The sequence below is a fragment of the Carettochelys insculpta genome, chromosome 24 (genome assembly GCF_033958435.1).
Source record: "Carettochelys insculpta isolate YL-2023 chromosome 24, ASM3395843v1, whole genome shotgun sequence".
NCBI lineage: Eukaryota > Metazoa > Chordata > Testudines > Carettochelyidae > Carettochelys > Carettochelys insculpta.
Window position 1 is genome coordinate 9,891,989 of NC_134160.1, and position 25,180 is coordinate 9,917,168.

Sequence of the window (25,180 nt, forward strand, 5' to 3'; positions counted from 1 at the left end):
GCGGGAACCAGTTTTACCAGAGTAGACTGCATGGGGCAGATTAAGATGTTTTTCACATGGTACAAAAGCCAGGGGTCACCTGATGAAATTAACACTCAGCAGGGTTAATCCAAGCAATTGGCACTTTTCCACACAAGGCACACCTAACCTGTGGAACTCATTGCCAAGGAGTCCTGTGTTGGCCTAAAGTATAACAGAGTTCAAAAAAGAATTGGGTAAGTTCAGGGAGGATCGATCCGCCAGTGACTATTAGCCAACACGGTCAGGGACACAATCCCATGCTTGGGGCAACCCTAAGGTTCCAACTACCAGAAGGCAGAAGATGGGTGGGTCACGCCATAATTAGGTTTTTCTGTACAACCCCAGAAGCCCTGGTACAGACCAATGTCCCAGGTGAGATACCGGGCAAAACGAAGCATAGGCTGACCCAATATGTTGCTCGTGTGACCTGCTTACACCAAGGACTGTGGCAAGGGCGCCACGGTGGTTTCCCCACGCTCCAGTTTAAGCAGTCCCTATGCCTGGCAGCTCTAAGGTATGTGCTTGAGTTCCACTGAAGTCAACTGCTTTAAGCACGTGCTTAAGCCCACTCTTTAGAAGAGCAACTGGTTGTACTGCAAGCTAAGCCTGAGCTCTTGCTAGGGCAAACTGGGAACAACTGGAGCGCCACTGGTGTGAGATCAGAATTGGGCCTTTTAGGTGTAAATATTGCCGGGCTAAAGTCAGTCTAGCAGTCAGGAGTTCACGGTCTTCTGTAATTGGCATGGCATGTAGTGAATGGTTATAAAGCAATAGACACAGGCTAGATGATTTACCCGGGATTGCTCAGGTCCTAAACTTGATTAATTTTTCTTCTTTAACTTATTGCTCTGGGATGGAGCTGGGGATGGAGGGGTTCAGAGTGCAGGCTGCCCTGGTGGGAGAGGAATACCCCAGCCCTCTCTCACTGCTGCAGCTCGTATGGTTTTGTGAGAAGCAGTCCCATTCCAGGCACATCCCATTTCCCTGGCACAACCAAAGCCTGATCTGGCTTTAAGTTTTGAGAGGAGGAAGCTGCATCCCAAGGTTGATGGTCCTAGCTCTTACTGTTTACCAGGAGTTCTTGAGCAAAGAGGCAGACAGACAAACTCTGTGAAGTGTATAATAGGTGCAGTTTGTTGCTCCAAGAGCGGGGCATCTCCTACAGCATGGAGATTGCCAGCTGTTTTCCACTGTGCTTATCTTTGAAGATGAAAGTGGTATGTGAAGAGCTGAGTCTGCCTGGTCTCTCCTGTGCTAAAAACACTCTACAGTAAACCCTCTTGTATTCAGCAGCTCTGGGACTGGGAGGTGGCTGGATATTCCAATATTCTGGATAATAGAGAGGTATACCTAGCAGTGCACAGCATTAAAGGAAAAGCAAGATTAGATATTACGAAACAAACAAAAATATATGCAGAGTACTTCATTTACCAACAGCAGTACCACTGTACGCTGTACACTTCTACTGTGTTTGCTGTATGTATTTATATTTACTTTCACTCTACTGGGCTTATGGAAAACATACCTAAAATTTACTTATGGTTAAAATTTGAGAGTTCTGGAAGATAAAATGCCAGATATGACAGTTTTCTCTTTACTGTAGTTATCCACTAGTGGTATGTATGGGGTTCAGATGTATTTTTTGTATGTACATACTTCATGACAAATGTGGAACACCAGTAAGAAATCCCAGGCTGGGGCATTAAAGTGAGACTTTGTTAGTATCAGATTCCAAAAGCTGTCATACAAGGGGTCAAGAAATGCAAGTTTTCTCTGCCTTGTTTTAAAGGGGCATGGGTTCACGGGGGCCGGGATGTCATCTCTTGTCAGAGAGGGTTACAAAAGCTTGTCAGCAGTCACAGAAAAACAAAAACGTTTAATCCTAACGAGTTGATTTAAGCCTCTCCAGTGCCCCACTGTGTAAAACTCAGACCTCAAAGCACTAAGAACATAAAGGGGAACTTTAATTTCATTGCCTTCTGTTGCTCAGAGTGCAATGCAAAACAATGCAGAGCACAAATAGAGAGGAGGCAACTGGATTTTTAAAATCCTTTCACTTCTAAGCTAAGTTTAGCAGGAAACAGGTGAAATGGCTTTGCAAGGTAAGGATTTTGAGGGAATATTCTTGCCACTCTGCTAAATATCTGATATCTGAATGTAAGCAAATAATCTCCCAGCCATCTTCACCCCCCAAGTTTGCTTGGTCCTCCAGGGCAGGTATCTTGCTGAATCTGACACCACAGAGCCATGGGCTATGTGATCAGCACTTTGTTATAATAGGAATAAGTCACCTATCATGGCTTCATTTCACTTTGCAGCAACAGCGCTTTGGTTAGCAAGATAGTATTTATTGAATGCAAAGGGCTACATGCATCCTCAAACCAGCCAGTTGTGGCAAGAAGTCCCGGGGCAATATCAGCGCTGATGTAAATGATGTCAAGGATTAGCCTATTTTAAGATGTGTGTCAGCAGTAAATCTGTAACTTCCGATCTGGGATACAATTTTGCCTTGAATGCAACTGCCGTGTCCATCTCAGCCTGTTGCCTTTCCTGCTAATACAAGGATTTGAAGCTGGGTGTAGCTTTCTCTCTCCTTCAGTCTGTGCCCTCACCAGCTGGTGTCCACAGACCAGCAGGTGTGCGTAAATTACACTCACTTGGCACACTTAGCTGAGTTCCCTAATGGTGCTGGTTATACCAGTTCTTTTCTTGGTTGAAATGTTAGGGGGTGGGGGTTGACCACCTCTCCTTGCCCAGTCTGTCTCATGTATGAGTGGCACAATTGTGCTCTATCTTTTATAAAGCCGGCCCACCCAAATTCAGGACTCTTCATCACCACCTACCCTCCTATAAAAGTCTTGTCAGGGAAACTTGGCTCCCCTGCTCCAAAATGGCCCTTTCATAGCGCCTGCGTTCGCTCACGGTGGATTCTTCTTTGCATTTTGCAGAATGGGCAGACGGCGCCCGACGAAGGCGGGAGATGTCCATCAAAGGTAAAAAAACCGAACCAAACCAAAACAAATGTAGCCTTGGAAACCTTCTGGGAAACATTACAGTGCCTTTCTTCCAGAGCTACCCGAGTGAGCCTTTGTTTTCTCGGGGTGCACAGAGGTGATGGTTTAAAATCAGCTGCTCTGTGGCTAACTGGAGGAGGTGGGCAGATGGCGGGTGAAAGGCAGGGAAAGAGGTGAATGCAGGCACCATGGCCTGTCCCTGCCTTCTCGTCGAGCAATCCCTCCCTCCCCCCATGCCGCATGCTCTGCCCCTTACCTGGGGCAGGGGGCAGGCAGTGGACAGCAGTAGCAGCTGCAGGCAGTTGCCTGCCCTCAGCCTCCCTGGTTCCCCCCAGTACTCACTGCGTGGCACTCCATCACCCCCGCCCGGCCAGCTGATCCCCACTTCTCTGCAGGCAACTGGGACCAGAGGCCTTCCAGCTGCTCACAGAGAAGTGGGGTTCAATGGGCCGGGAGGCAACATTAGAGCTGAGCAAGCTGCCACTCATCCACGGATTAAATGTGGAGTGAGGCCAAGCAAAGACCACACCCGGTGGCTGCTGCTGCATCCAGTTGCCCTCTGTGCCCTGCCCCAGGTCATCTTCATTCCCATCCATAGGATGGCTGGGGCGGCTGCTGCAGGGTCCCCAATGGCAGGGATGGCTCTGCCTTTTAACTGTCCTCCCAATGGAGCTGCTTCAGAATGCGCTGGAGATAGGCTCAGTGGGTTAGAGCAGGGGACTGGGTCAGGCCTCTTGGGGTTGGTTACGGGCTCTGATATGGACTCACCCTGTCACCTTAGCAAGTCTCCTGACCTTGCTGTCTCCATTTCCCCACCTCCGGAAGGAAAAGCAGTAACGCAAAGCATAGTGTGAGACTTGGCTGTCAGTGTAACTGTACTGAGGATCTCCATGCAAAGGGCTGCAGGTGCCCAGTATTTCCCCCTAGGCAGTCTGTATCTCTCAGGTCTATGGCCGCCATTGCCATATTACCTGGATGCCTTGCACTCTTTAACTGATTGATTTATCCTTGCAACCCGCTAGTGCTTTCTGCGTCCCCTTTCATAGCCCTGCCGGGTAAGGTTAAGATAGGTGCCGTTCTCCCTATTGTACAGACAGAGAACTGAGACACAGGTAGGCTGGGATTTGCCCAAAGTGGTGGGGTGCACAGGGGTCACCTGCACCCCCAACGTCGCCCCTTCCCTGTACTCACTGGAAGCCATGAGTCAGGGTGGACTGGGGGGAGAGGGTGGAATCGAGGGGGCAGGAAAGGGGCAGATGGCTGGTGTCCCCCTTCACCGCTCGCCACTGCCCAGAGTCATGCAGGAAGCCTGGACCAGAGGAGAGAATTTTACGTAACCACAGGCTCAGCCTTCTGCTCCATAGGCCCGATGTCCTTTTCTAGTCTGAACATGAGCTGTGCGGCGTTGACAAATTTGGTTTCAGGAGCGTGTTTTTCTCTGCGGCGACCTAGCAGACGAGTCACGCAGCTCATCTGCCTGTTAGCACATAGAAGCGTCTTTCCGTGCACCATTAGCCAAACCCTAAGCTGCATGAATGCCTCGGCCTTGGTTCTCCACCTGCTGTGCCAGGTTTCTCATGTGGCACAGTGGAGGAGAGTGGCTGTGCATAAGCCCTTCAGTATGGGGAGCTGATCATTCAAAATGTGCTAATATTATGGCTGTGGAGAAAGGGCTTGTGTATTCCACTGCAGTGGTCTTCAACCAGGGGTGTGCAGAACTCTTCCAGAGGGTGCATTCACTCAGTATTTCTCAACCTTTTTTTAGGAATAAAAAACTGGACTTATTTTATGGTAATCTAATTTTTGATTGATCCTGTTTGAACAGTCATAAGCATGACAGTAAGTTTATGGCCTGCAGGCAATTTCTTCACCCCAACCAAGTAAGTTGTTTAAACAAATGTGTGGCAGTAGTAGAAAAAAGTTTTGTGTGTCTGAAAATTGTTTTCTACTGGGGGTACTTTTTTTTTTTTTTCTGGTAAGGGTACTTTACAAAAAAAAATGTTGAGAAACACTAATCAGAGTCACCCTTGATATCTGATGTGTATCCTTGAAAGAGTTGCCAGTTCAATGCTACATTTTAGCTTGCAGCTCGTAGATTTCTTTTCTTTTCTTTCCGCCGTCCCTGGAGGTTGATTCTTGATTGTGCTCCAGTAAATTAGTTTCCTACTTTCTTAGGCTTTGTCCACACTACACAGCTTTTAGGGACACAGCTGAGTCTCTACAGCCATACTGGTAAAAGTCAGGTAGCGTAACTGCCGTTTGTCAGCTCTTTGGCCAACAAAGTGCTTCCACCACTAACAAGGGCCACTCGTCGACAACTTGCTGGGCACGCTAGAATTTGTTGTTGTGGTAAAGAACAGGGTTTGGGGGTTTTTTGTTAATACCTCTGAACAACAAAAGTTTTGTCTTTCAGTTGCCAGTGTAGACATAGATTGGTTAGATTTAATCTTGCACCATTTAAAGAAGTTTTACTGTAAAGGTGGTTGTCTGGCCTCTCAGGGGATCCCTGCCAAAAGCAGCAGTTCTTGTAAACCAAATGTCTTCTTGAGACTTGTCTTGGCTTTCAGTGTTGCATTCCTGACTAGTTTGCGTGTCTGTTCTTCAACTAGCTGATCTGATCTTAGGGGCATCATCTCTTGAACCTCTTTAAGGACCTGAAGGGGTGCCAAGCTAGGGAATTTGCCAAACTATGGGAGGTCAATATTATCTAGCAGCTTTATCAACACTTCCACTGCTTACTGGGCTCTTAGAAGACATTTAGGGGTAAATTAGAGTTAAATAATACCACAGTACACTGAGAACCAGGCCTGATGCTGTATATAAACAAGCTTTGTGGAACCACAGGAGACTTCACTACACCTGTAAGTGGTTGTCTGGGTCATTAAATTCACACTGGACCACAGATGTTGCCAAACGAGAGAGTGTTGGACTAGAGAGGTTCAACCCGTAGCATAAAAGTAGCATGTAGAGTCTGGTGCCGGTATAGAGTGAGGCACCTAAATATCAGTGTAATGTGCTCCTCTGTGTGTTGAGAATAAAGCTGACCCTTGGTTCTTTGCATTGCTAGAGTCTTTCCCTGCCAAAAGTGCTGCTTCCTCTGGCTGGATTCCCACTGGCTTGCCAAGGCTCTTTATGGGATTTTCCTCCTCCATCTTCATACACGTTGCTGAACCCCTTTCCTGTAAATGTAGAAGAAGGACAGAAATTCTTGCTGCTGCAAGTAGTCTTTAAAAAGCTGGCATCTTAGGTGGGATGACAGCCCAGCTGATCTGGTTTTAGATTCAGCTCCACCGAAAGTGAGGCTGCTGGATTCTGGTCCAGTCAGAGAAAAGCCGACTAAAGTTTCCTTTGCTGGCTCTGCAACAGAAGTGGGCAAAATCCAGCCCACCCAAACATTTCTCTTTGGCCCCCCATGTCCCTCTGGACCACTAAAACACCTGCGGTGTAGCAGGTATTCTGATGGTGAGATATGGCATGTGCTACCCTTAACGGTCAGGCATGAAGCACAATAAAAGCTAGTGGACAAGGCTGGGAGTCCGAACTCCTGGGATCTTTTCCCAACTCTGCTACTGACTTGAGGTATGGTTTGGGGCAAATCACCTTGTCTCAGTTCCCCATCTGTAAAATGGGGATATTTCCAGCGGGGTGACAGGGTGTGTAGGGAGAGAGAAGTTTCTTGTGATCCTTGTATGAAAGCATTGTGCTAAGAACTAATGTTACACGCAGTAGCGCTGCTGGGGAAGTTGTAGGACAATGTGCATTTGGAGAGTCTGTTTGACAGCCTTATTGGGACCAGTCCCAGTGCTGTCTAGTGTGAGTCAGTCTCTTTCAGTGGGCCACAGATAGATGCAGTTGGAATGAATAACTGCAGGAGTAAAACTGTAACTCCACTGTCCTTGGCGTTGAGCCATCTGTTCTGAAATGAACCCTGTTATGACTCTTCCTGTGTTCTTGAAGGTGGGACTCCCATCACGAGTCTGTGCAAGCATTGTTCCTCCTTCCCACTTGGTGAGCACCTTGGCAACGCCTGCACGACGCTGGGGCGTGGGTGGAGCTATGTCTGATTTCTGAAGTCAGAGCTGCTTCGCGTCCAGTTGGAGTCTTGCGGTGAGGAAGCTTGACTCTTTTCAGGAGAAGCGAAGGAATCTGAACGACGTCAGGCCTTTCAGACCTCCTTGTAAGGAACCAAGGGCTGAAGATGACAAGCCTCATACAATACACGTGACCATGATCCCAAAGTAGAGTCATGCTTACCAGAGTGCTCTTGGCATGCCCAGGACTGTCCAGACATGAACCGCCCTTGCTCCCAGAGGCTTGCAGTCTAATTGCTAGACAACATTATTTCAGATCTACAACACCAGAAGATGAGTCGAACCCTGAACTAAGCAGGCTTTAAAAAATGGAAATTGTGTGTGTACAAGTATGAAGTGTTTGGTGCTGCTATTCCAAAGCCCCCCTGCATTTGTTATGGATCTTTATGGTGGGCATCTGAGATGCTGCCCATTCAGAGGAGTTGTACTAGAGATGAGATGCTCCCATGCAGAGGAGTTTATGTAATTTCTCTTGGACTCCTAACGGCTGCTGAATGAAGGAGCCTTTTTCTTTCTTCTTGGATCAATGGCACAGAACTTTTGCTGGTTTTGAATATGGTCAGTAACACCTCTGCATCTAGGCTACCCCTTAGCAGCATTTTAACACTTAGAGTAAAAGCTTGAAAAGTAACACGGGGATAGCCAGGTTAGTCTGTATGCTATCAAAGCAAAAAAGCAGTCCAGTAGCACTTCAAAGACTAACAAAATAATTTATCAGGTGGTGAGCTTTCGTGGGATAGACCTGCTCTGAAGAAGTGGGTCTGTCCCACAAAAGCTCGCCACCTAATAAATTATTTTGTTAGTCTTTGAAGTGCTACTGGACTGCTTTTTTGTTTGTTTGTTTTGTTTTTCATTTGGAGAGTAAAAGCTTGATTATCTGGCAACAAGGTGTGTTGGACAATCAGATAGCCACAGCCCCGCTCTGCTAGCAGACCCCAGCGGGACAGCTGACAGTGCAGCACCAGCCCCAGCCAGGCAGCTGGTAGCTGGCTCCATTCTTCTGCCCTCAGCCAAGCAGCTGGCAGAGGAGCAGATGCCTGCTAGTTGGGAGTGCCAAATGCCGGATAACACGGCTTTTACGCTATTTCCAAGCAGTTTGAGAGGCATCGTTTTTCCTTTGTCTCCATTTCCTTTGACACAACATGGCCTGGGAGTGGGACTATGGTGGTTCTTCCAGTTCCAGTCCTTTTGTGTATCCCATGGGCACCCTGTGAATTGTGAGCCATGTGCATTGGCCTCCGCGTGCATTGTTGCTTTTCTCATGCTCCCAACTGGCGGCATAAGGGTGTTGAGGGCCCACGCCCCTACAGTTCCCTCTTGGCACCGCACTATCTGAGGCTATAGCTACACTACTGCAGAAGATAGACCCACTCAGGTTAGATCTTCTGGGGTTTGATTTCGTGTATTTTGTTGAGATGGACAACATCAAGCTCTTGGGGATTGCAGTCAAACCCCTGTACTTCTGGCAAGGGAGCTTGAAGGGAGAAACTCTCCTGTTGACCTGTCCCAGTACAGACAGACAAGTTAGCCGAGTGCAGATACATCATTTTTTAGCTCCACAATTGTGTATCTGCTGTCGGCTTTCTATGTCTAGTATAGACATAGCCTGTGTTGGAATTCAGCTCTTTTTCCACTACATGCATCTGACGAAGCAGGTCTTTGCCCACAAAAATATGTGCTCCAATAAATCCATTAGCCTATAAGGTGCAACAGGACTCCTTGTTGTTTCTCCTTTCTATTGTCATTCCTGTAGGAAGGGTCTCTTGTTACTTTTTCAAGCATAGTGTAGCTTAAGTAGCATTTATTTATTTATTGAGCCCAGACCCTGGGAATCCCACCACCAGAGAAGTCTGGGATTGTGCCTTGCGTCCCAAAACTACTTTCTGCCCTCGCTCCTCTTCTGTGACCAGCGAATAGCAATGCTGCATCTACTGCCTGGAGAAGACCGACATTGCTGCCAAGTGCAGGGTTGGTACTCCTCTGCCACTCCCTCTCACCCCCACCGCTGGAACTCGTGAGGGTTGGCAAGTGAGACTTGGAAAACACCTCATGGAGAAGGCAATGAAGCCTCAATTGGATCCAGAACAGAAAAGGCCCCTCATCAGCCTTAACGAGCTGGCATCCTCACCGAGCATGAGTCTGGGAGCAAGGGCTGTGTCTGATAAGCCTAAAGAGAAGGCTTCGCAGGAGAGTAAGGGGCATCTTAACAGACACGAAGACAAGTCATCTGTTTCTCAGCCAAATGGGAGTGTTTCTCTGTGTGGGCTGGTCAACAGAATTTATCTCCAAACTTCCCTGGAATGTGTATGAGTCATCTGCTTACCTTTTTTTTTTTTTTTTTCTTTTTTTCCCCTCTCTAAACCACATGCCTCAGAAAAGAAGAGACAACCGCTTCTCTGGACATTTGGAGGGCTTCAACATTTTGTCTGCAAAAATAAAGAACATTAGATACATAAATAGTTTGTTTTAATAGCAGAGTGATTAAGAGGTCAACCTCTACTGATGCAGAGATTTTCAAAGTAGATCTCAGGTTGTATTATCTTTTGATAACAATTAGTTGGCATTCCCCACCCGGAAAGAGGTAAGGGCTTATTTCACTGGGAGCAAGCTTATTTCAGCTGCATCTCTGAGGCTATGTCTACACAGCAGCATTATTTTGGAATAAGCTATTCCAAAAGAGATTTTCCAGAATATTTGATTTTGAAATAAGCATTTAGTGTGTAGATGTGCTAGCAAAATAATGCTCAGCTATTTTGACACAGAGCATCCATACATAATAGAGCCTATTTTGGATTAGAGCCCCTGGAAGCTTATTTCAAAATACCCCCTATCCCATGTATATACAGCCACTATTCCAAACTCTCTCTTTTGGAATAGTATTGGAGGGGTAGCCGTGTTAGTCTGGATCTGTAACAGCAACGAAGGGTCCTGTGGCACCTTATAGACTAACAGAAAAGTTTTGAGCATGAGCTTTCGTGAGCACAGAATCACTTCATCAGATCTGATGAAGTGAGTCTGTGCTCACGAAAGCTCATGCTCAAAACTTTTCTGTTAGTCTATAAGGTGCCACAGGACCCTTCGTTGCTATTTTGAAATAGGCGCTGTTCCTCATAGAATGAAGCTTACAGAATTCGAAACAAGCCATCCACTATTTTGAAATTATTTCAAGACAGCGGTTTTGCTGTATAGATGCTCACAAAGTTATTGCAGAATAGCAGCCATATTTCCAAAATAACTTTGCTATGTAGACACACCTTGAGAGCCCTGCCCATACTAGAGACATGTTAGGGTAGCTACTTGGAGCTCTTTGCAGACATTCACAAGGTATTACAACCTCGCAGAGCCCTCAGCTGTGGGGACAGCATTATTACCGTCAGTTATTTCTTCTGCATCCGCCCACCCACCTTTTTGACTACTGCTGGGTAATCTCCCGCGTGTGGAACACACAGTTGAGAGTGGGACCATCACCCAAGGAAGAAATCGGTGTTCTCCAAAGTGTGTGGCCCTTATCTGTGCTCCAGGACCTTTCTCTATCCCCTCTGCTGCAGATTCGTGACCCTGCAGTAAGACTGGGAACCTGGGAAGGTGCCAGCCTGGACCTCGATTTTAATGCCTGCAGGTGGAGCACAAGGAGAGTTATGGTGTATATGGGGGAACAACAGATGCAGCTTACAAGAAATTCCAAACTCAGGACCATAATATATGTGTGGAGAATACAGATAGGGAGATAGGGACCACACATCTCAAAGAACCCTCAGTTACAGGTAAGTAATCTGCATTCGTCCTTCCCCCATTTCACCATGCTCTATCCTCTCTCATCCACTGGGAGAGCCAGCGAGGGTCTCTGGGAAGCACAAACAGCATTCATCCAAAATGGCTCTGTGTTGGTATTGGAGTACAGTGCATAGGACCTGGTTGGGCTCTGCTCTGGACCAAGCCAAGATAGAGTTTGTAGCATCTCTGCTCACAAGAACTCCCTGGTTGCTTTGGATCGGAACCATCTGTGGTGTTAGAAGGGAACTTGGGAGCTCACCCAGAAACGTTGTTCTGCTTTGGGGGCCCTACTGATTATTAAATAGCCTGGGGTACATGTACCACTGGAATATGCAGAAGTCTTCCAGAGAGTACAGCAACTCATCTAGATATTTGACTAGTTGTACAAGATACATAAGACAACTTAGTGAGATCATTATAAAAATTTCCTAGAGAGAAAATGAGACAGTCAGCAATTTCAGTCCCTGTCCACTGTGACACTTTTATATTTTGACATCTGATTTTTGTAAGCAAGTCGCTTTTAAGCGAGGTGAACCTTGAGGGCTTTGGGAGACAAATCTGACTCCTGAAAGGGGTGCAGAAGCCCAGAAGGATTGAGAACCACTGGACTAGACTGTCAGTGCTGCATTCAGATCCTGTTCAGTTCTTAGCTAAATTAACTGTTCTGAAATGTAATGAGCTTTTTTTCTATGCTTCTGATTCCACAGCTTGTTAAGGGGAATAAAAAGTAATTTGAATTCAATGGGAAAAATGGAACTTCTTTCATACATTAAAACCCGGTTAATTAGCTCAGTTTAAGGGCAGGTTGCGTACCCTTAGAAGAATTAATGCATAATGCCTCGTTCTTAACTACAGAACCCAATCAGTACAATCACTTCACAATGAATAGAGTTGACTTACAGTGCTAAAGCTGTGCCCACTCTTCCTCTGTGATAGTAAAACTAATCCCTGCTGCTGGAATTACAGTGGAGTTGGTGATCTGCATGTCCCACGGTTATAATGACAGTCCCTTGTGAAGCCAGAGTGGGAAATGAATAAGCAAACACCTCTTGTGGTTCTAGTTCAACACATGAGACCTTTGAAGCCGCCTCATTCCCTGCTTCTGTACTTGTGCGGTATCAGAGCCACACCTGATTACAAGTTTGACCCGAATCTTATTTGTGGATGGTTTTAAGCAGTTGATGCAATGAGCAGTAGATGGCCTGCAGATGGGCAGGGGATGTGGACCTGGCACAGACATTCAGCATTGGAGGAAGGTTAAAAAGAGGGTGCTTGAAGCAGGGGTATCCTGCAGGGAAAATTTCCAGGGAGAGCTAATCCCAGTGAATGCCTAGGCTGAGCTTTGTCTCACTGTCTTTGTAAGACCAAGCCCCAGGAAAGGGCTGTGTGTGGAGCAGTGCGCATGCTGTCAGCCTACATGTTCCCCTTCCCAGCTGCAGTTCTCCTTCATCCTCCCTACAATTACAGCACCTCCGCAAACCTCTTTTTCCTCATACCACCAAGCTGCCTAATTTACCTGCACCATCATTTGTGTTCTCAAGGACATCTCTGGTCACCTCTGTCCTTTTTTGTGCTCTCCAGAACATCTCTGGTCAGCCCCAAGCAGCAGAGTGGTGTTAGCGTAAGGTTCTGATGAAACCACATTAGCATGTGGCCGGTTTTGTTCTTATTGGAACTCATCGGACGTGAGTAAACTGCTGTCTATGGCGTGATTCAAACCTGGGATGCCTTCAGCATAGTCAAGGACGATACCGTATCTCCATGGGTTCACAGCCATAGTTGTGAGAAAGGATTATATGAAGATCGGGTGGATTGATCGCTTTCCCAGATAATTGGACTAACAACTGTTGGGCCCCGTGTGCTACGTTCACAAGTTCACCACAAATAGAGTGGTGTTTTGAGCCAGCTGCATTGACTTCAGTGGCCTGTGTTACAAAGGAGGAATGAAGCAGAACACATTGCTGCTTCTGGTCAAATCCGTTCACCCCAGTGTTCTGGGGAAGCAGTGCCACTCATGACAAAGCCAGCGTAGTTGGAGGCTTTATGTCTAGGGGAAACCTTTGTGCTTGGTGCTACTCATCTATGTTCTGTAGCTCCTCGAAACAAGATTTAGACGGTGGATTATTTCCACCAGTCTGATAAATGGAGGAGGCTGGTCTTTAATTTTTGTTGCCTGGATGGTCCAGGAAAGCTTCTCCCAGTCCACTCTGCAGGGACCAGGAATGCAAGAAGGTCTTACCCAAAGGAGGAACATGTAGCCAATCTATTAGAGGTTGTCCAGACTAAAGATATATTGGAATTGGAAAAAAGGTTCACAAGAGGGCAACAAAAATGACTAGAGGTGTGGAACAGCTGCCCGATGAAGAGAGCTTAATGAGATTGGGGCTTTTCAGCTTGGAAAAGAGGCAACTAAGAGGGGATATGACAGAGGTCTATAAAATCATGACTGGTGTGGAGAAAGTGAAGAAAGAAATGTTATTTACTCCTTTTCATAACACAAGACCAAGGCGGGCAGTCACCATGTGCAATTAATATAGGATGAACCTCTCTTGTCTGGCAACATCCATAACCTGGCATGATTTTAGTTAGCTAGATGACCTCCTATCATGGGTGTGTCCAAGTTTTCTGCAGTCCCACAAAGTTTGTTTCCAGCTACTAGTCCTGGCTCTCAGTGTTTTGTGCTGTAATTTACCTCTAAATGTCTTCGAAGAGCCCAGTAAGCAGTGGAAGTGTTGGTCATGTGCCAGCCAATATTGACCTCCCACAGTCTGGCAAATTCTCTCATTTGGCACCAGTCAGGTCCCAAGGATGCCAGACTAGAGGGGTTCACCCTGTGGGCAGCCAGTTTAAAACAAACAAGAAGAAGTACTTCCTCACACACCGCGCAGCTCACGTGTGGAACTCCTTGCCAGAGAATGCTGTGAAGACCAAGACTATAACGGGATTAAAAAAAAGTTCCTGGAGGACAGGCCCATCTGAATGGCCATTGGACGGGATGGGCAGGGAGGGTGTCCCAAGGCTCTGTTTCTCAGAAGCTGGGAATGAGCAACAGGGGCAGAATCACCTGTTCTGTTTATTCCCTCTGGGGCACTTTATATTGGCCACTGCTGGAAGGCGGAATAATGGGGAAGAGGCATCTTTGGTCTGACCCGGTAAAGCTGCTCTTCTGAGTTTCCAAGAGATGGGAGAGAAGACAGTGGGAAGGGAATGTTGCCCTGGCACACTCAGCAGTCTCAGTGGAAAAGAGTGATGAGCAGAAGAACGTGATGGAGGTGACGGAGGCCAGTGGCTACTCCCTGCCCTCACGTCTGTGGTGCAAGATGTAACCTAGGGACTCGCCTGCATTGGAAGGACGTATGGCAGAGTCCCAAGGCTCCTCCCTGGCGACATGGCGCAGGGGTAGTCGGTGCTGTTGCTGGCAAGGTTTCAGTCTGTCTTCATGGCATGGGTCTCTCTCTAAATGGTGTCCCGGTAACTCTCTCAGTGGAAGCCCTCTGGTAGCTGTGATGGCCTCATCCAACAGAACAAGTTACACAGCTTCTAGCAAAGGCTATTGTCTCTAATGTTCTATGCAGCACTGGCTCTGTGCACACCTAACTGCCTTTTGGCTGCACCAACCAGTCACCCAGAGAGAGCCTGACCGTGAGCTGTGTGGGATTTTCCTTGCAATCCAGCAACCGGGCACTGCAAAGGCTTCTGTCTTGCAGGCACTAGTCTGTGCAAGGCCAGCCACCAGGCGGTTCCTCCTCTCGCTCGGATCACAAATCGAGGAGCTGCCTATTTTAATGGCCATCTGCATTACAGCTGGGAACATCTTTGTGTCCTGGGCCCCAGCTATGGCACATCTGGCAGTTCTTAGATCAGCCTGCGCCACCTCCCCCGTGCTAATCATCTGTATGGAGATGAATGGCCTCTCTCACCTGGCACTTGCTTGGCAGAAAAGTCAATGGGGTTGCCTCTGAAAACTGGTCAGTAGTTGCACGAGGCCAGTTTCCTTGAAAATACAGGTTCGGGGCATTAAGAAACCATCTGTTTCCAGTCAGCAGAGCAAAGGATCAGCTGCCTAATCCAGGCTGGTACTCAAGTCAGCAAGTCGGACATGGCTTGAAAGATCAGGCCTAAGACACAAGCGTGGCCTGTATCCCGAACAGAGGGGTGCCCGGGTGGCAAAGGCCTGTTGTATCTAAGGCCAGGTATACACTAGACTTTAAAGTCAATTGTAGATATTCAATTCCAGCTATGGCGATTGCGTAGCTGAAATCGATTTACCTACAATCAGCTTTCCTGGCTGTCCTCACTGTGGGAAGTCAATGGGAGAAACTCTGCCATCGACCTCTCTTACTCCTTGTGAGATTGAAGAGTTCAGGGGTCAACTGTTGACCCCTGATCGTTTGATTTTGTGTGTCCCCCGCCAGGCATGCAAAATCAAACCCTGGAATTTTGACCGTGACCAGGTCAATCTTCCGTGTAGTGAAAACGTACCCTGAGCTAGGGAAGCCCAGACTTGTATGCTGAGCATGCTGTCATTGCAAGTGGTTAGCCATTCAGTCTAAGACAATGCTGAGTCCTGCTGATGGAAAGACTGCCCAGTGGTGTGATCCTGGCCAGTATTGGATAATTGCTCTTGGCTTTGGAAAACGAGGGCTGTAAGTATAAATCTACAGGCTCCCCCTTGCAGCAGAGGGCCCAGTCTGTTGACACAGTGGCAGTTCTCTCCAGGAATTGCAAAGATCTGCTGCTGATCTGGGACATTCTGCCACGTCACAGCCACGCAAGTGTTGGCCAGCTGGATGACGAGGATTGCTCAAAGATGGCCCGACATGAGTGAACTGCGAAGAAGGCATCTGAAGTGGCTGGGTGTTATCCATATGGGTTCTGACACCCACCTGAACACATGGCTACCTGGAAATCTGCCTTCCCCTCTCCAGCCTTAAGAGCTGGTGGGTGCACTGGCTCTTAATTAGTTGCTATTTCAGCCTGCCCCTGTTGAACCCCACTGTTTAAACTGACTGTTCCCTATTCGTCATCCAAATGATCAAGTGGTCTTAATCTTAATGTAACTGTAGTACCTGACAGATACCCAGCTGCATTTCTACCATAGCTCTTGCTATCATGCTCTGCAAGGGTTAGCCTCTGCTTAATGGAAAGACTCTCAGAGCTATTAAAAAAATACATCCCTGCTCGCAAAGCCTGGCCTCTGACAAGCTTCAGACTTTAATGAATAATTGAACAGGGTCAGTTTACAGGACTTGCACATGAGGAATGCAGAGAACTTAGCAGCAGTGGTAGCAGGCAGTGAGGCATGCATTGGAATGATTTTGCTCGCAGAACGATAGCATTACTGATTCAGAAATCACTCCTGTTTCACTCCCCTTTTTAATTATGAATTCCAATTGAAAGCTGCCTGTGTGTCCCAGAGAAATTCCCTTATTCTGCTAGCTACCCAATGGCGCAAACCTGTGATAGGAACAGCTCCGAAGCCATCCATCTCCTGGCATAGTGAGACTCAGGAGAGAGCTGGAAAGCAAGATACAGAGGCTCTCTTTTCAGCCCTTCGTTTTCTGTATTCCCTTGATCTGATGAACTTTGCTGGCGTTGCTGTGGCTTGAGAACAGACTGATTGCACTTCCAAAGGCGAACAGACTGTGATCCTAGAGCTCAAGTTATAATGGCATGCTGACTGGGAAGGAAAAAAAAAACACGCACACATGAGGCAAGAGCTCTGTATACATTTCTCCCAGCAGGGCTAAATAAGCTGCTACTCCCATCCTTACTGTCCCTGTGAGGATATATGTTCTGTTGCTTCATCTGTCGCAGGTAGGGAATAGCCAAGGAATGCTCAAAGCATACACTGTGTGGTGAACTTGAAATCATTAGAGGTAACGCGATTCATAATTCTAACTATTCTACATTAGCCTTTTTTTTAAAGCATCGCTAACCAAAGCACGTGCAGGGTGCAGGAGACAAATGGTGGTTTGAGACCTGGAGCTCTGAGAACTTTGTAATTTGTTATTTTCTGAAGCTAGAGAGAGCTTATAATGTTTAACAAATTTAAAATCTTAGCTTTGAGCCCTGGATACTTGACAGCAGGTAATTTAGATTCAGGACTGGTTTAAACTTCAAACCCAGGTGTTTCGAATGTTGATACGATATTAATTATCTCAGTGGAATGGGTTGTGGGTTTTTTATTTTTTTCCTTTACAGCTTTACAAGTGTCAGCTTTATGTGGGGGTTAAGTGTAATTTTACAGACATGGTGGATTTCTTCTGTAGCTTTCTTAAAACTATGGAATCACTTTTTTTTTTCCCCTATCTCTGTTCCGCTGGCTGTCCAAGGCAATGCTGATTAATGTGACACAAGTCCTGGGTGGCTCTTCTGAGGGTTCCCTGCTGTGGAGCTGAAACCGGTTGTGTGCTATGTCAACAGGGCGGTGTTGGAACAATCTTGAACTTTGTATCAATAGCCCTTCCAAGCTGCTAGTGGGCGATGGCTCTGAACTTGCTTATCGAAGGTTATCTGGCTTAGAAAGGTGTCTAACCACTTCCTTCTCTTGTCTCTAGTAAAAACCATTAGTCGTTCTGCAGCAGCAAGGGAGTCGGTGATTCCACTGTCAACTAGTAGGATTTAAAGCAAGAGGCACCCCTGACAGTGCCTCTTGGTGTAATGAGTAGCACACGGCCTGTGCTTGTATGGTTCTACCTCAAACTGCAGGGCAGACCCGCAGTTGAAATCTGAGCGTTCAGCATCCTGCTTTCAGCCATTCTTCTAGCTTTGGATTCTAGCAAAGGCAGGTGTTACAAGATCCTCACGCACCTTTCCTCTGAGGAATGATCAGCACATATGTCCTTTTGAAGAAGCTGTACATCTAGTTTTGTTTTAACTCAGCCTCACCAAAATTCCTGCTCTGGTTAACACAGAAGGCTTCCTGTTATGCAGAGAGAGCAGTATCTGAAAAGAGCTCCCCCGCGTAACTTATTAACCAGGCATGTTAATTACAGTCGTGCTAAGGACCAACCAGGAGTGAAACTCTGAGGTGTGAGGCAGTGCTAGGAGAATAGCAGTCCCTGCTCACTGATGCAGTCCAGATAGCAAAAGTAGGAGAAAGGGAGTAAAACACACCCATGCAGTGGGAATAATGTGACATTACTGGCAACCGCGTTGCAGTAAACTCTTGCAGAGTTGGCATTCTATCATCCACAACTCTCAGGGAACCAGCATTTTAACCATAAGTAAATTTTAGTTATGTTTTCCAGAAGTTCACTATAGTGAAAGCAAATACAAATAAATACAGTATAATTTTACAGTGTACAATACAACTGTTCTTGGTGAATAAAGCACTCTGCATACATTTTTGTTTTTCTTAATATCTAATCCTGTTTGTCTTCAATGTTATGCATTGCTAGGTACACCTGTCTATTATCCAGAATATTTGAACGTCCAGCAGCCTCCCGGTCCGGGGGCTGCTGAATACGAAAGAATTTACCGTAGTTCTCTTACTTTGGAGGGGGAGGAGAAGAGGGCTCATTAAGAGGAGACTAGCTAAACAGAAACAGCAGAGAAGGGGTGAGGGGCAGGGCCGGGGAGAAGACAGTAAGAGTGTTTGAGACTGGGGGTGAAAAGAGGGAGGGAGGAGAGGTATGGGACAAGTAGCCAGAGCAGAGTCCAGTCAAAACTGTAGGAAGTTCTCTGAATGTGTAGAGTTCCTTGCTTAAGCTCATCCTGGTCTCCCTCCTACGTTGTCCTTTCCCCAAGCCTGGGGGCAGGGACGAGGGTGAGAGAGGAGGAACAGCGGGGTCCTAGTGGCTTCTGTTCGGATGGATTTTCCACTGCAGAGGTCTGGGGATGGTACTGGAGGGATGGGTGGAAGGCAGCTCCTGGCCCTTATTTCACCTCTCTTCCCAGTGCAGCTGTCCTTGCTCTGCCTGCTCTTCCCAGTGTCTGGCCAGCTCCTCTGTCGTTCTCCCCAGACATGATACTGCAATAGCTTGGACCATGGGCTCTGGAGTAGTGAATCAGCTGTTAGAGGAGCCTAAAAGGAGGCAAAGGACTGTGGTAGAGGCATTGTGATCTGGTGGGTGTGGGTGATTCACTGGGCTGAAGAGAGAAGTGATGTACCACCAGAAATGCTTCTGCCCAGGCTGGCCTAGTTACTGCGTATTTTCGATGAGTTTCCGACTCCTCCCTCCTTTTAGCTTTTTGTTTCTTTTGTACAGTCACACCCGCGGGGCTTCCTTTGCAGTTCAGTGTTAAGCAGTTGGTGGGGGCTGAGTGATTGTGCTGGGCCTCCAGTGACTCCAGCCAGCCCTCTGTAACAACACTGCTGAGTGCGCAGAGAACTCACGCCCTCTTGGGCGCAAAGCGTAGTTTACTGTGCAAATAAATCCCGTCGTGCTAGCGGGGAGGGTCTGAAACTCTCAAATGGGAACGGCACCGCTCCTGGTGAACACAGCAGATGCCAGTCGTTGTCACAGTTCAAAGCCCCTCCCCTACTCTGCATCCAAGCAAAGTGAGATAACCCCCTTCTGTTCTCCACTCCCTACCCCAAAGTCCTGCATAATACACTCGCTTAAGCTCCCAGTTCAGGGGAAAACCAAGCTTCAGTCTTTAAGGGTATGTCTTCACTACCCAGATGATCGACCCCGTCAGGCACGGTCTTCCAGGGTACGATTTCATGTGCCGAGTTGGGAGGCGTGAAATTAAATTATCAGGGATTGACACTTGAGCCCGGTATTCCTCACTCTTGTGAGGAGTAAGGGAAATCGCCAGGAAAGTTTCTCCTGTCCATCCTTCCTCAGAGAGGCCAGCCAGGTAAGTAGATTTTTGATAAGTCGATTCCAGCTGTGCAGTCGCCAGAACAGAAATTGCATATCTATGATCAGCTTTAAGGCCTACTGTAGGCCTGGCCTAAGACAATAGTGGGGAACGTACGTTAGTGAGCGGGCCGCACAAGTGGCCTCCCTTCACCTCAGTGGGCTGCAAGATTGTCGGAACCAAGACGATCTCTAAGGATAGGATAGTTTTACTCATGGGGCTTGTGTACCTAGAATTTGTGCTGCCTGAACCATAGCACCACTTTGAAGGGCTGCAAAGGGAACACAGGGCTCTCACAGTCAGTGTTGCATCCGTTCAGCTTGCACCTGCCTTCCCAGGACCTTTCTTTACATTGTCACTTTAGTAATATCAGTAGGAAACAAACGCAACACGGCAAAGTCTGGCAACCCTGAGCATAGGCAACAGTAAACAAAATGTCTCATAAGCCACCCATAGTCCCCTGATGTCCTGCAGTTTGCCCACCATGGCTCTGAGCCAGGGCAGTGGTCTGAATCTCTCTTGCCCTCAGTTTGGCTTCACAAGTGTCCGAGAAGTAGCCGAGTTAGTCTGTATCTTCAAAAACAACAAGAAGTTTTGTGGCACCTGATAGACTAACATATTTTGGAGCGTGAGCTTTTGTGGGCAAAGACCCGCTTCATCAGACGCAGTGTAGTGGAGATTCCAGAGGTCTAATTACACAGGCTCATGAAGAGGATGGGGTCCCAATTAAGAGAAAGGCCTGTATGATTAGACCTCTGGAATCCCCACTACATTGCATCTGACAAAGTGGGTCTTTGCCCATGAAAGCTTATGCTCCAAAATATCTAACAGAGAGGGAGCCGTGCTAGTCTATATACTATCAAAACAAAAAAGCAGTCCAGTAGCACTTTAAAGACTAGCAAAATAAGTTATTAGGTGAGCTTTCGTGGGACAGACCCACTTCTTCAGACCATAGCCAGACCAGAACAGACTCAATATTTAAGGCACAGAGAACCAAAAACAGTAATCAAGGAAGACAAATCAGAAAAAAAATGATCAAGGTGATCAAATCAGAGAGTAGAGGGTACAAGGGGGCGGGGGGGGAGGTCAAGAATTAGAGTAAGCCAAGTATTCAAATGAGCCCCTATAGTGACTCAGAAAATTCCCATCCCTGTTCAAACCACGTGTTAATGTGCTGAATTTTAATATAAAAATTTTTCCAAAATATCTGTTAGTCTATAAGCTGCCACAGCACTTCTCGTTGTTTTTGGCTTCACAGTGTGACTTTTACAGGAAATCACATTCTTCCATGTCATAGCCAAGCAAGTGTCAGCCAACATGTCTCTCTTAATACAGCCCAGCCTTAAGGAGTCACAGAATTCAAAAAATGATCCCCAATATTGCAAGACGCCAAGGTCTGAGCTATGGAAACAATGCTTCCTTGCTTAATTTACTACAATGATTTATTCATGCACCTGCTGCGGTAGCTCTCCACACTGCAGGATGGTGGGGGAGGATGGCTGCCGCTGCATGGCTGCTGTTGCATACATCCCCCTCTTCAAACATGTAACCGATTTAAAAAAAAACCCTTTGATGGGACCACAGGGGCCTTGAGCGGTCCACAAGGAAAAATGTGTCATCTGTGGTGGTGTGGGAGGAGGTTGGAATTCTTACATCCACATGATGGCAAATAAATTCCACATCCCACAGCAATCCAGAGGCACTTCACTTAATATTGCAAACAAGTATCAGCTCTATTTGCAGAACTAGTGTTAGGTCCTGTTCAGCAACGAAAAGGAGTCTGTTGTTCCTCTACTGAGAGTGTAAAAATAACAAAAGCTACGTCATGGCTAGACCAGGCACAGCACTGATGTATGGGTTTTTAAGAATTCCTTAATGTTTCTCAATGGAAAGAATTAGATTTGCTTGATCAGGAGTCCAAGATTGCTGTGCATTTAATTTTGGGTGTAAAACCAGACACATCCTTAACTTCTTGCCTTGTAGAATTTGCAGAAATGTCAAATGAGACCAGCAATTTCCTATTTACTTCCTCTAGAGACTTTTTGATCTTTTAAAAGCTGCGTGCTAGGCATTCCTGTATCCATACTCTTACATGAAAGGAGTTCTGGGTTAGGCTGTGCTGTGCTTAGCATGGCTGCTGCTCTCCTGTTTACTGGCCTGGAGACAGTCTGGTGTAGCAGAAGTGAGCAGTTAACACCTAGTTTACAGAGAATCTTTGTCTAAGCATCAAAACAAAAAGTTATTGAGTCTGTTCTGGTCTGGCTATGGTCTGAAGAAGTGGGTCTGTCCCACGAAAGCTCACCTAATAAACTATTTTGCTAGTCTTTAAAGTGCTACTTGACTGCTTTTTGTTTTGATAGTGTATAGACTAGCACGGCTTACTCTCTGTTACTTTGTCTAAGCATGTATCTTCAGCCTAAGCATGTATCTTCAGCCGAGTACCAGAGGGGCAGCCTTGTTAGTTTGTATCTGCAAAAACAAGAAGTCCTGTGGCACCTTATAGACCAGGGTTTCCCAAACTGGGGGGCATGAAGCAATTCTTGGGGGCGGGGTGTGAGGCAACCCATTCTCCCAACCCAGAGAAAGAGCCGGCCTTTGCTTCTGGCTCTCTGGCCCTGTCATTTTGCGTGGATGACCTGGAGCAGCAGCTATAAAAAAGCAGGGACCAGCAAAGCCCCACGTGGAGTTAGCTACCTCCTGCAAAGGTAATTGAGTGTGGGTTGTTGGGGGAGGAGGATGGGCTTAGATGGGGGCACTAGGAATGCCTGGCTCGGGTGAGAAGGATGGTGATGGTGTAAGAGCAGGGGGCTGGTGGTACCTGGTTTTGTGGGAGGCGAGGGGCTCAGGCAGCTTGGGCTGGCAGGTGGCTGGCCCCGGCAGTGCAGGGCTTGGGTGGGTGGCTCAGGCAGCTGGCCTGCAGCTGGGGCGGGTGGCTGGTGGGCAAGCGGCTGGTCCCGGCAGCGCAGGGTTGGGTAGCTGGCGGGTGGGCAGGTGGCTGACCCTTGCAGACGGGCAGGCAGCTCTGGCCACTGGCATGGGGCTCAGGCAGCTGGCCAGCTGGGGCTTTGCCAGGCACCCGCAAGGGGACAAGAAAAAGTTTGTGCTTTTTAATTTTAAATAACATTTTTCTATCAAGTTTTTGTGTTTATTTTAAATTATGAATTGGGTTTTTTGTTAAAAGGGGGATTGGATGATGGTAAAGAGGAGGTGGGGGGCATGAGGGGTTTCTCAAAAATCAAAAGGGGCGCGTGATGCTGAAAAGTTTGGGAACCGCTGTTTGGAGCATTTTGTGGGGGAAAGACCTGCTTCATCAGCTGTATCATCAGACAGAACTTGCTGTCAGACTGGTGTGGCTTTCAGTGACTTCAAAGAATGGAGAGTCACTAGAAATCTGCACAGTCAAGTGCCAAACTCTTCTTCCTTTCTAAGGAGAGATGATCTTACGACAAAATAAGCTGCTTTATCTCGTCTGGATATCCTTGATTCAGGATCCTAATTCTATTTCAAGATTACATTTCTGAGTGACACCAGCTTCCCAGTATCCCTAAGGAGTTCCAGTTCAGTGTCTGGAGATAACGGTCTCTGTTCTTGCTGTAGTAGCTACACAATGCATCTGGCCAGGCCAGAAGGGCTGTTCTAATGTGTAAGGAACTTGGTTTGATGTCAGGATTCTGTTCTGCAATGTCAAGCTGGGCTCTATTCTGTTCCCTTTAGCCTCTAAAGATGTGCCTTAAGCAATATTGATTTGCTGAGATGGGGATTTAAGAAACTTCTTTTCAAAGATGCTGAATTGAGCTTTGAGTGAGCCCGTGTAAAATGGGTCGTCTTGGCTGGTTTATCAAATATGGAAACATCTGTTACTTTAAAGCTACTTTGAGTGCCACCTGCTGGCGTGAACAGTTAATATAGGCCGATGTAACAGGGTCAAATTTATACCTGGTGGAGGTGGATGTCCCTCCTTTGACTTCAGTAGAGTTTCACCAACTTATACCAGGTATGTCTTCACCCTATAATTGCTAATATTGTTATATGTCTGTTCTAGCCAAGAGCAGACTTCATGTATCCCATGCAAGACTTCTTTGCCTGTTGCTAAAGAGGTTATTGGCATCCATTTGTAACCTCTGGATTTAAGACTATTTGCAGGAAGGAAATGAACTTTCAGAAAGTTCAAAACAAAAAACAGTCAAGTAGCACTTTAAAGACTAGCAAAATGGTTTATTAGGTGAGCTTTTGTGGGACAGACCCACTTCTTCAGACCATGGGTCTGTCCCACGAAAGCTCACCTAATAAACCATTTTGCTAGTCTTTAAAGTGCTACTTGACTGCTTTTTGTTTTGATAGTGTGTAGACCAGCACAGCTTCCTCTTTGTTACTTTTCAGAAAGTTCAGTTAGCCCTCCATGTAAGGAGATGCTGGGCATTTTCTCAGGTACAAAAAAAGCCACATTTACAGTGGCAAACCAGCTCACTGGTGGAGAATGACTGCACCAGTACCTGCACAAGAGCAGAGAGTCTGAAGGTCATTTGAACTGCACTGGGAGAAAAGTCCTTCCAGGGGAATACAATCTGGTTTCCTCTTTTAATCTTCACTATTAATGCCAGGACCTTTTGGTTCTGATTGTGGGGAAGAAGCAGTGAAATACTTCCATGAGGAGTGTTGCCTGAAAGCCCTAACGCACAGGACCAAAAGGGCCTCTGGTGTGCTAATATACTGAGTTCTGTGATGTAACAGCAGATTAACTTGGAACATTGACTTCAAGCAAAAACTTGGGGTCATGTGGTCCAGGGAACTGGATTTGATGACCTCTCCTGATTACTCCCTGTTCTAGTATTCAGTGCTTCTGTGCTTTTGACACGGGCTGTAGAACAGGGCTGTTTTCATCTGATCATTGCTTCTGACAGCCTCTTGCAAAATAAGTGGTTAGTTTGTTTTGTTTGTTGTAGTACAACTCACACGGATATGTACTTTGAACCTCTCCCCTCCAGCACCCTCGGGACCTGACGGGTGCTATATGAGAGAATTTGCTGGACCACAGGAGGTCAATATTGTTTAGTACATTACCCACTGCTTTCTGGGCCCTTAGAAGGCACTTAGGGGTAAGTTACAGCTAAATAACAGCACAGAACACCGAGAGCCAGGAATGGTGGCTGGAGACAAACTTTGTGGGACTGTGGGAAAGTTGACCACATCTGTGATGGGTTAGGTAGCTGGATGACCACTGTTGTCTTGTCAATGGACAAGAGAGTTCCAGATTAGAAAGGTTCAGTCTGTAGTAACTTTGTCCTTTTCAAGGGATAAGTTAATGTGCCACGTTCAAGTTCATCACTGCTACAATTCAGCTGAATTCAGTGGAGGGATATCAGGGACGCTTTTGACCCAAGTACCAGGCGTTCATACAGAACGCACACACATTTGAATGTTAAGTAATATAAAATTGTCAAATTACTTGTTTGCCATGAAGGCATAGTC

The 25,180-nt window shown here is 46.8% G+C and overlaps 1 protein-coding gene across 1 annotated transcript in view; it reads left to right on the forward strand.

Annotated features, from left to right (window-relative positions):
• Positions 1 to 25,180, forward strand: part of RPS6KA1 (ribosomal protein S6 kinase A1) — an 80,780-nt gene that overhangs the window by 12,101 nt on the left and 43,499 nt on the right. The window contains exon 2 of the mRNA XM_074976204.1: positions 2,970 to 3,014. Coding sequence (XP_074832305.1) covers positions 2,970 to 3,014 — 45 coding nt within the window. The remainder of the gene's footprint in view (positions 1 to 2,969; positions 3,015 to 25,180) is intronic.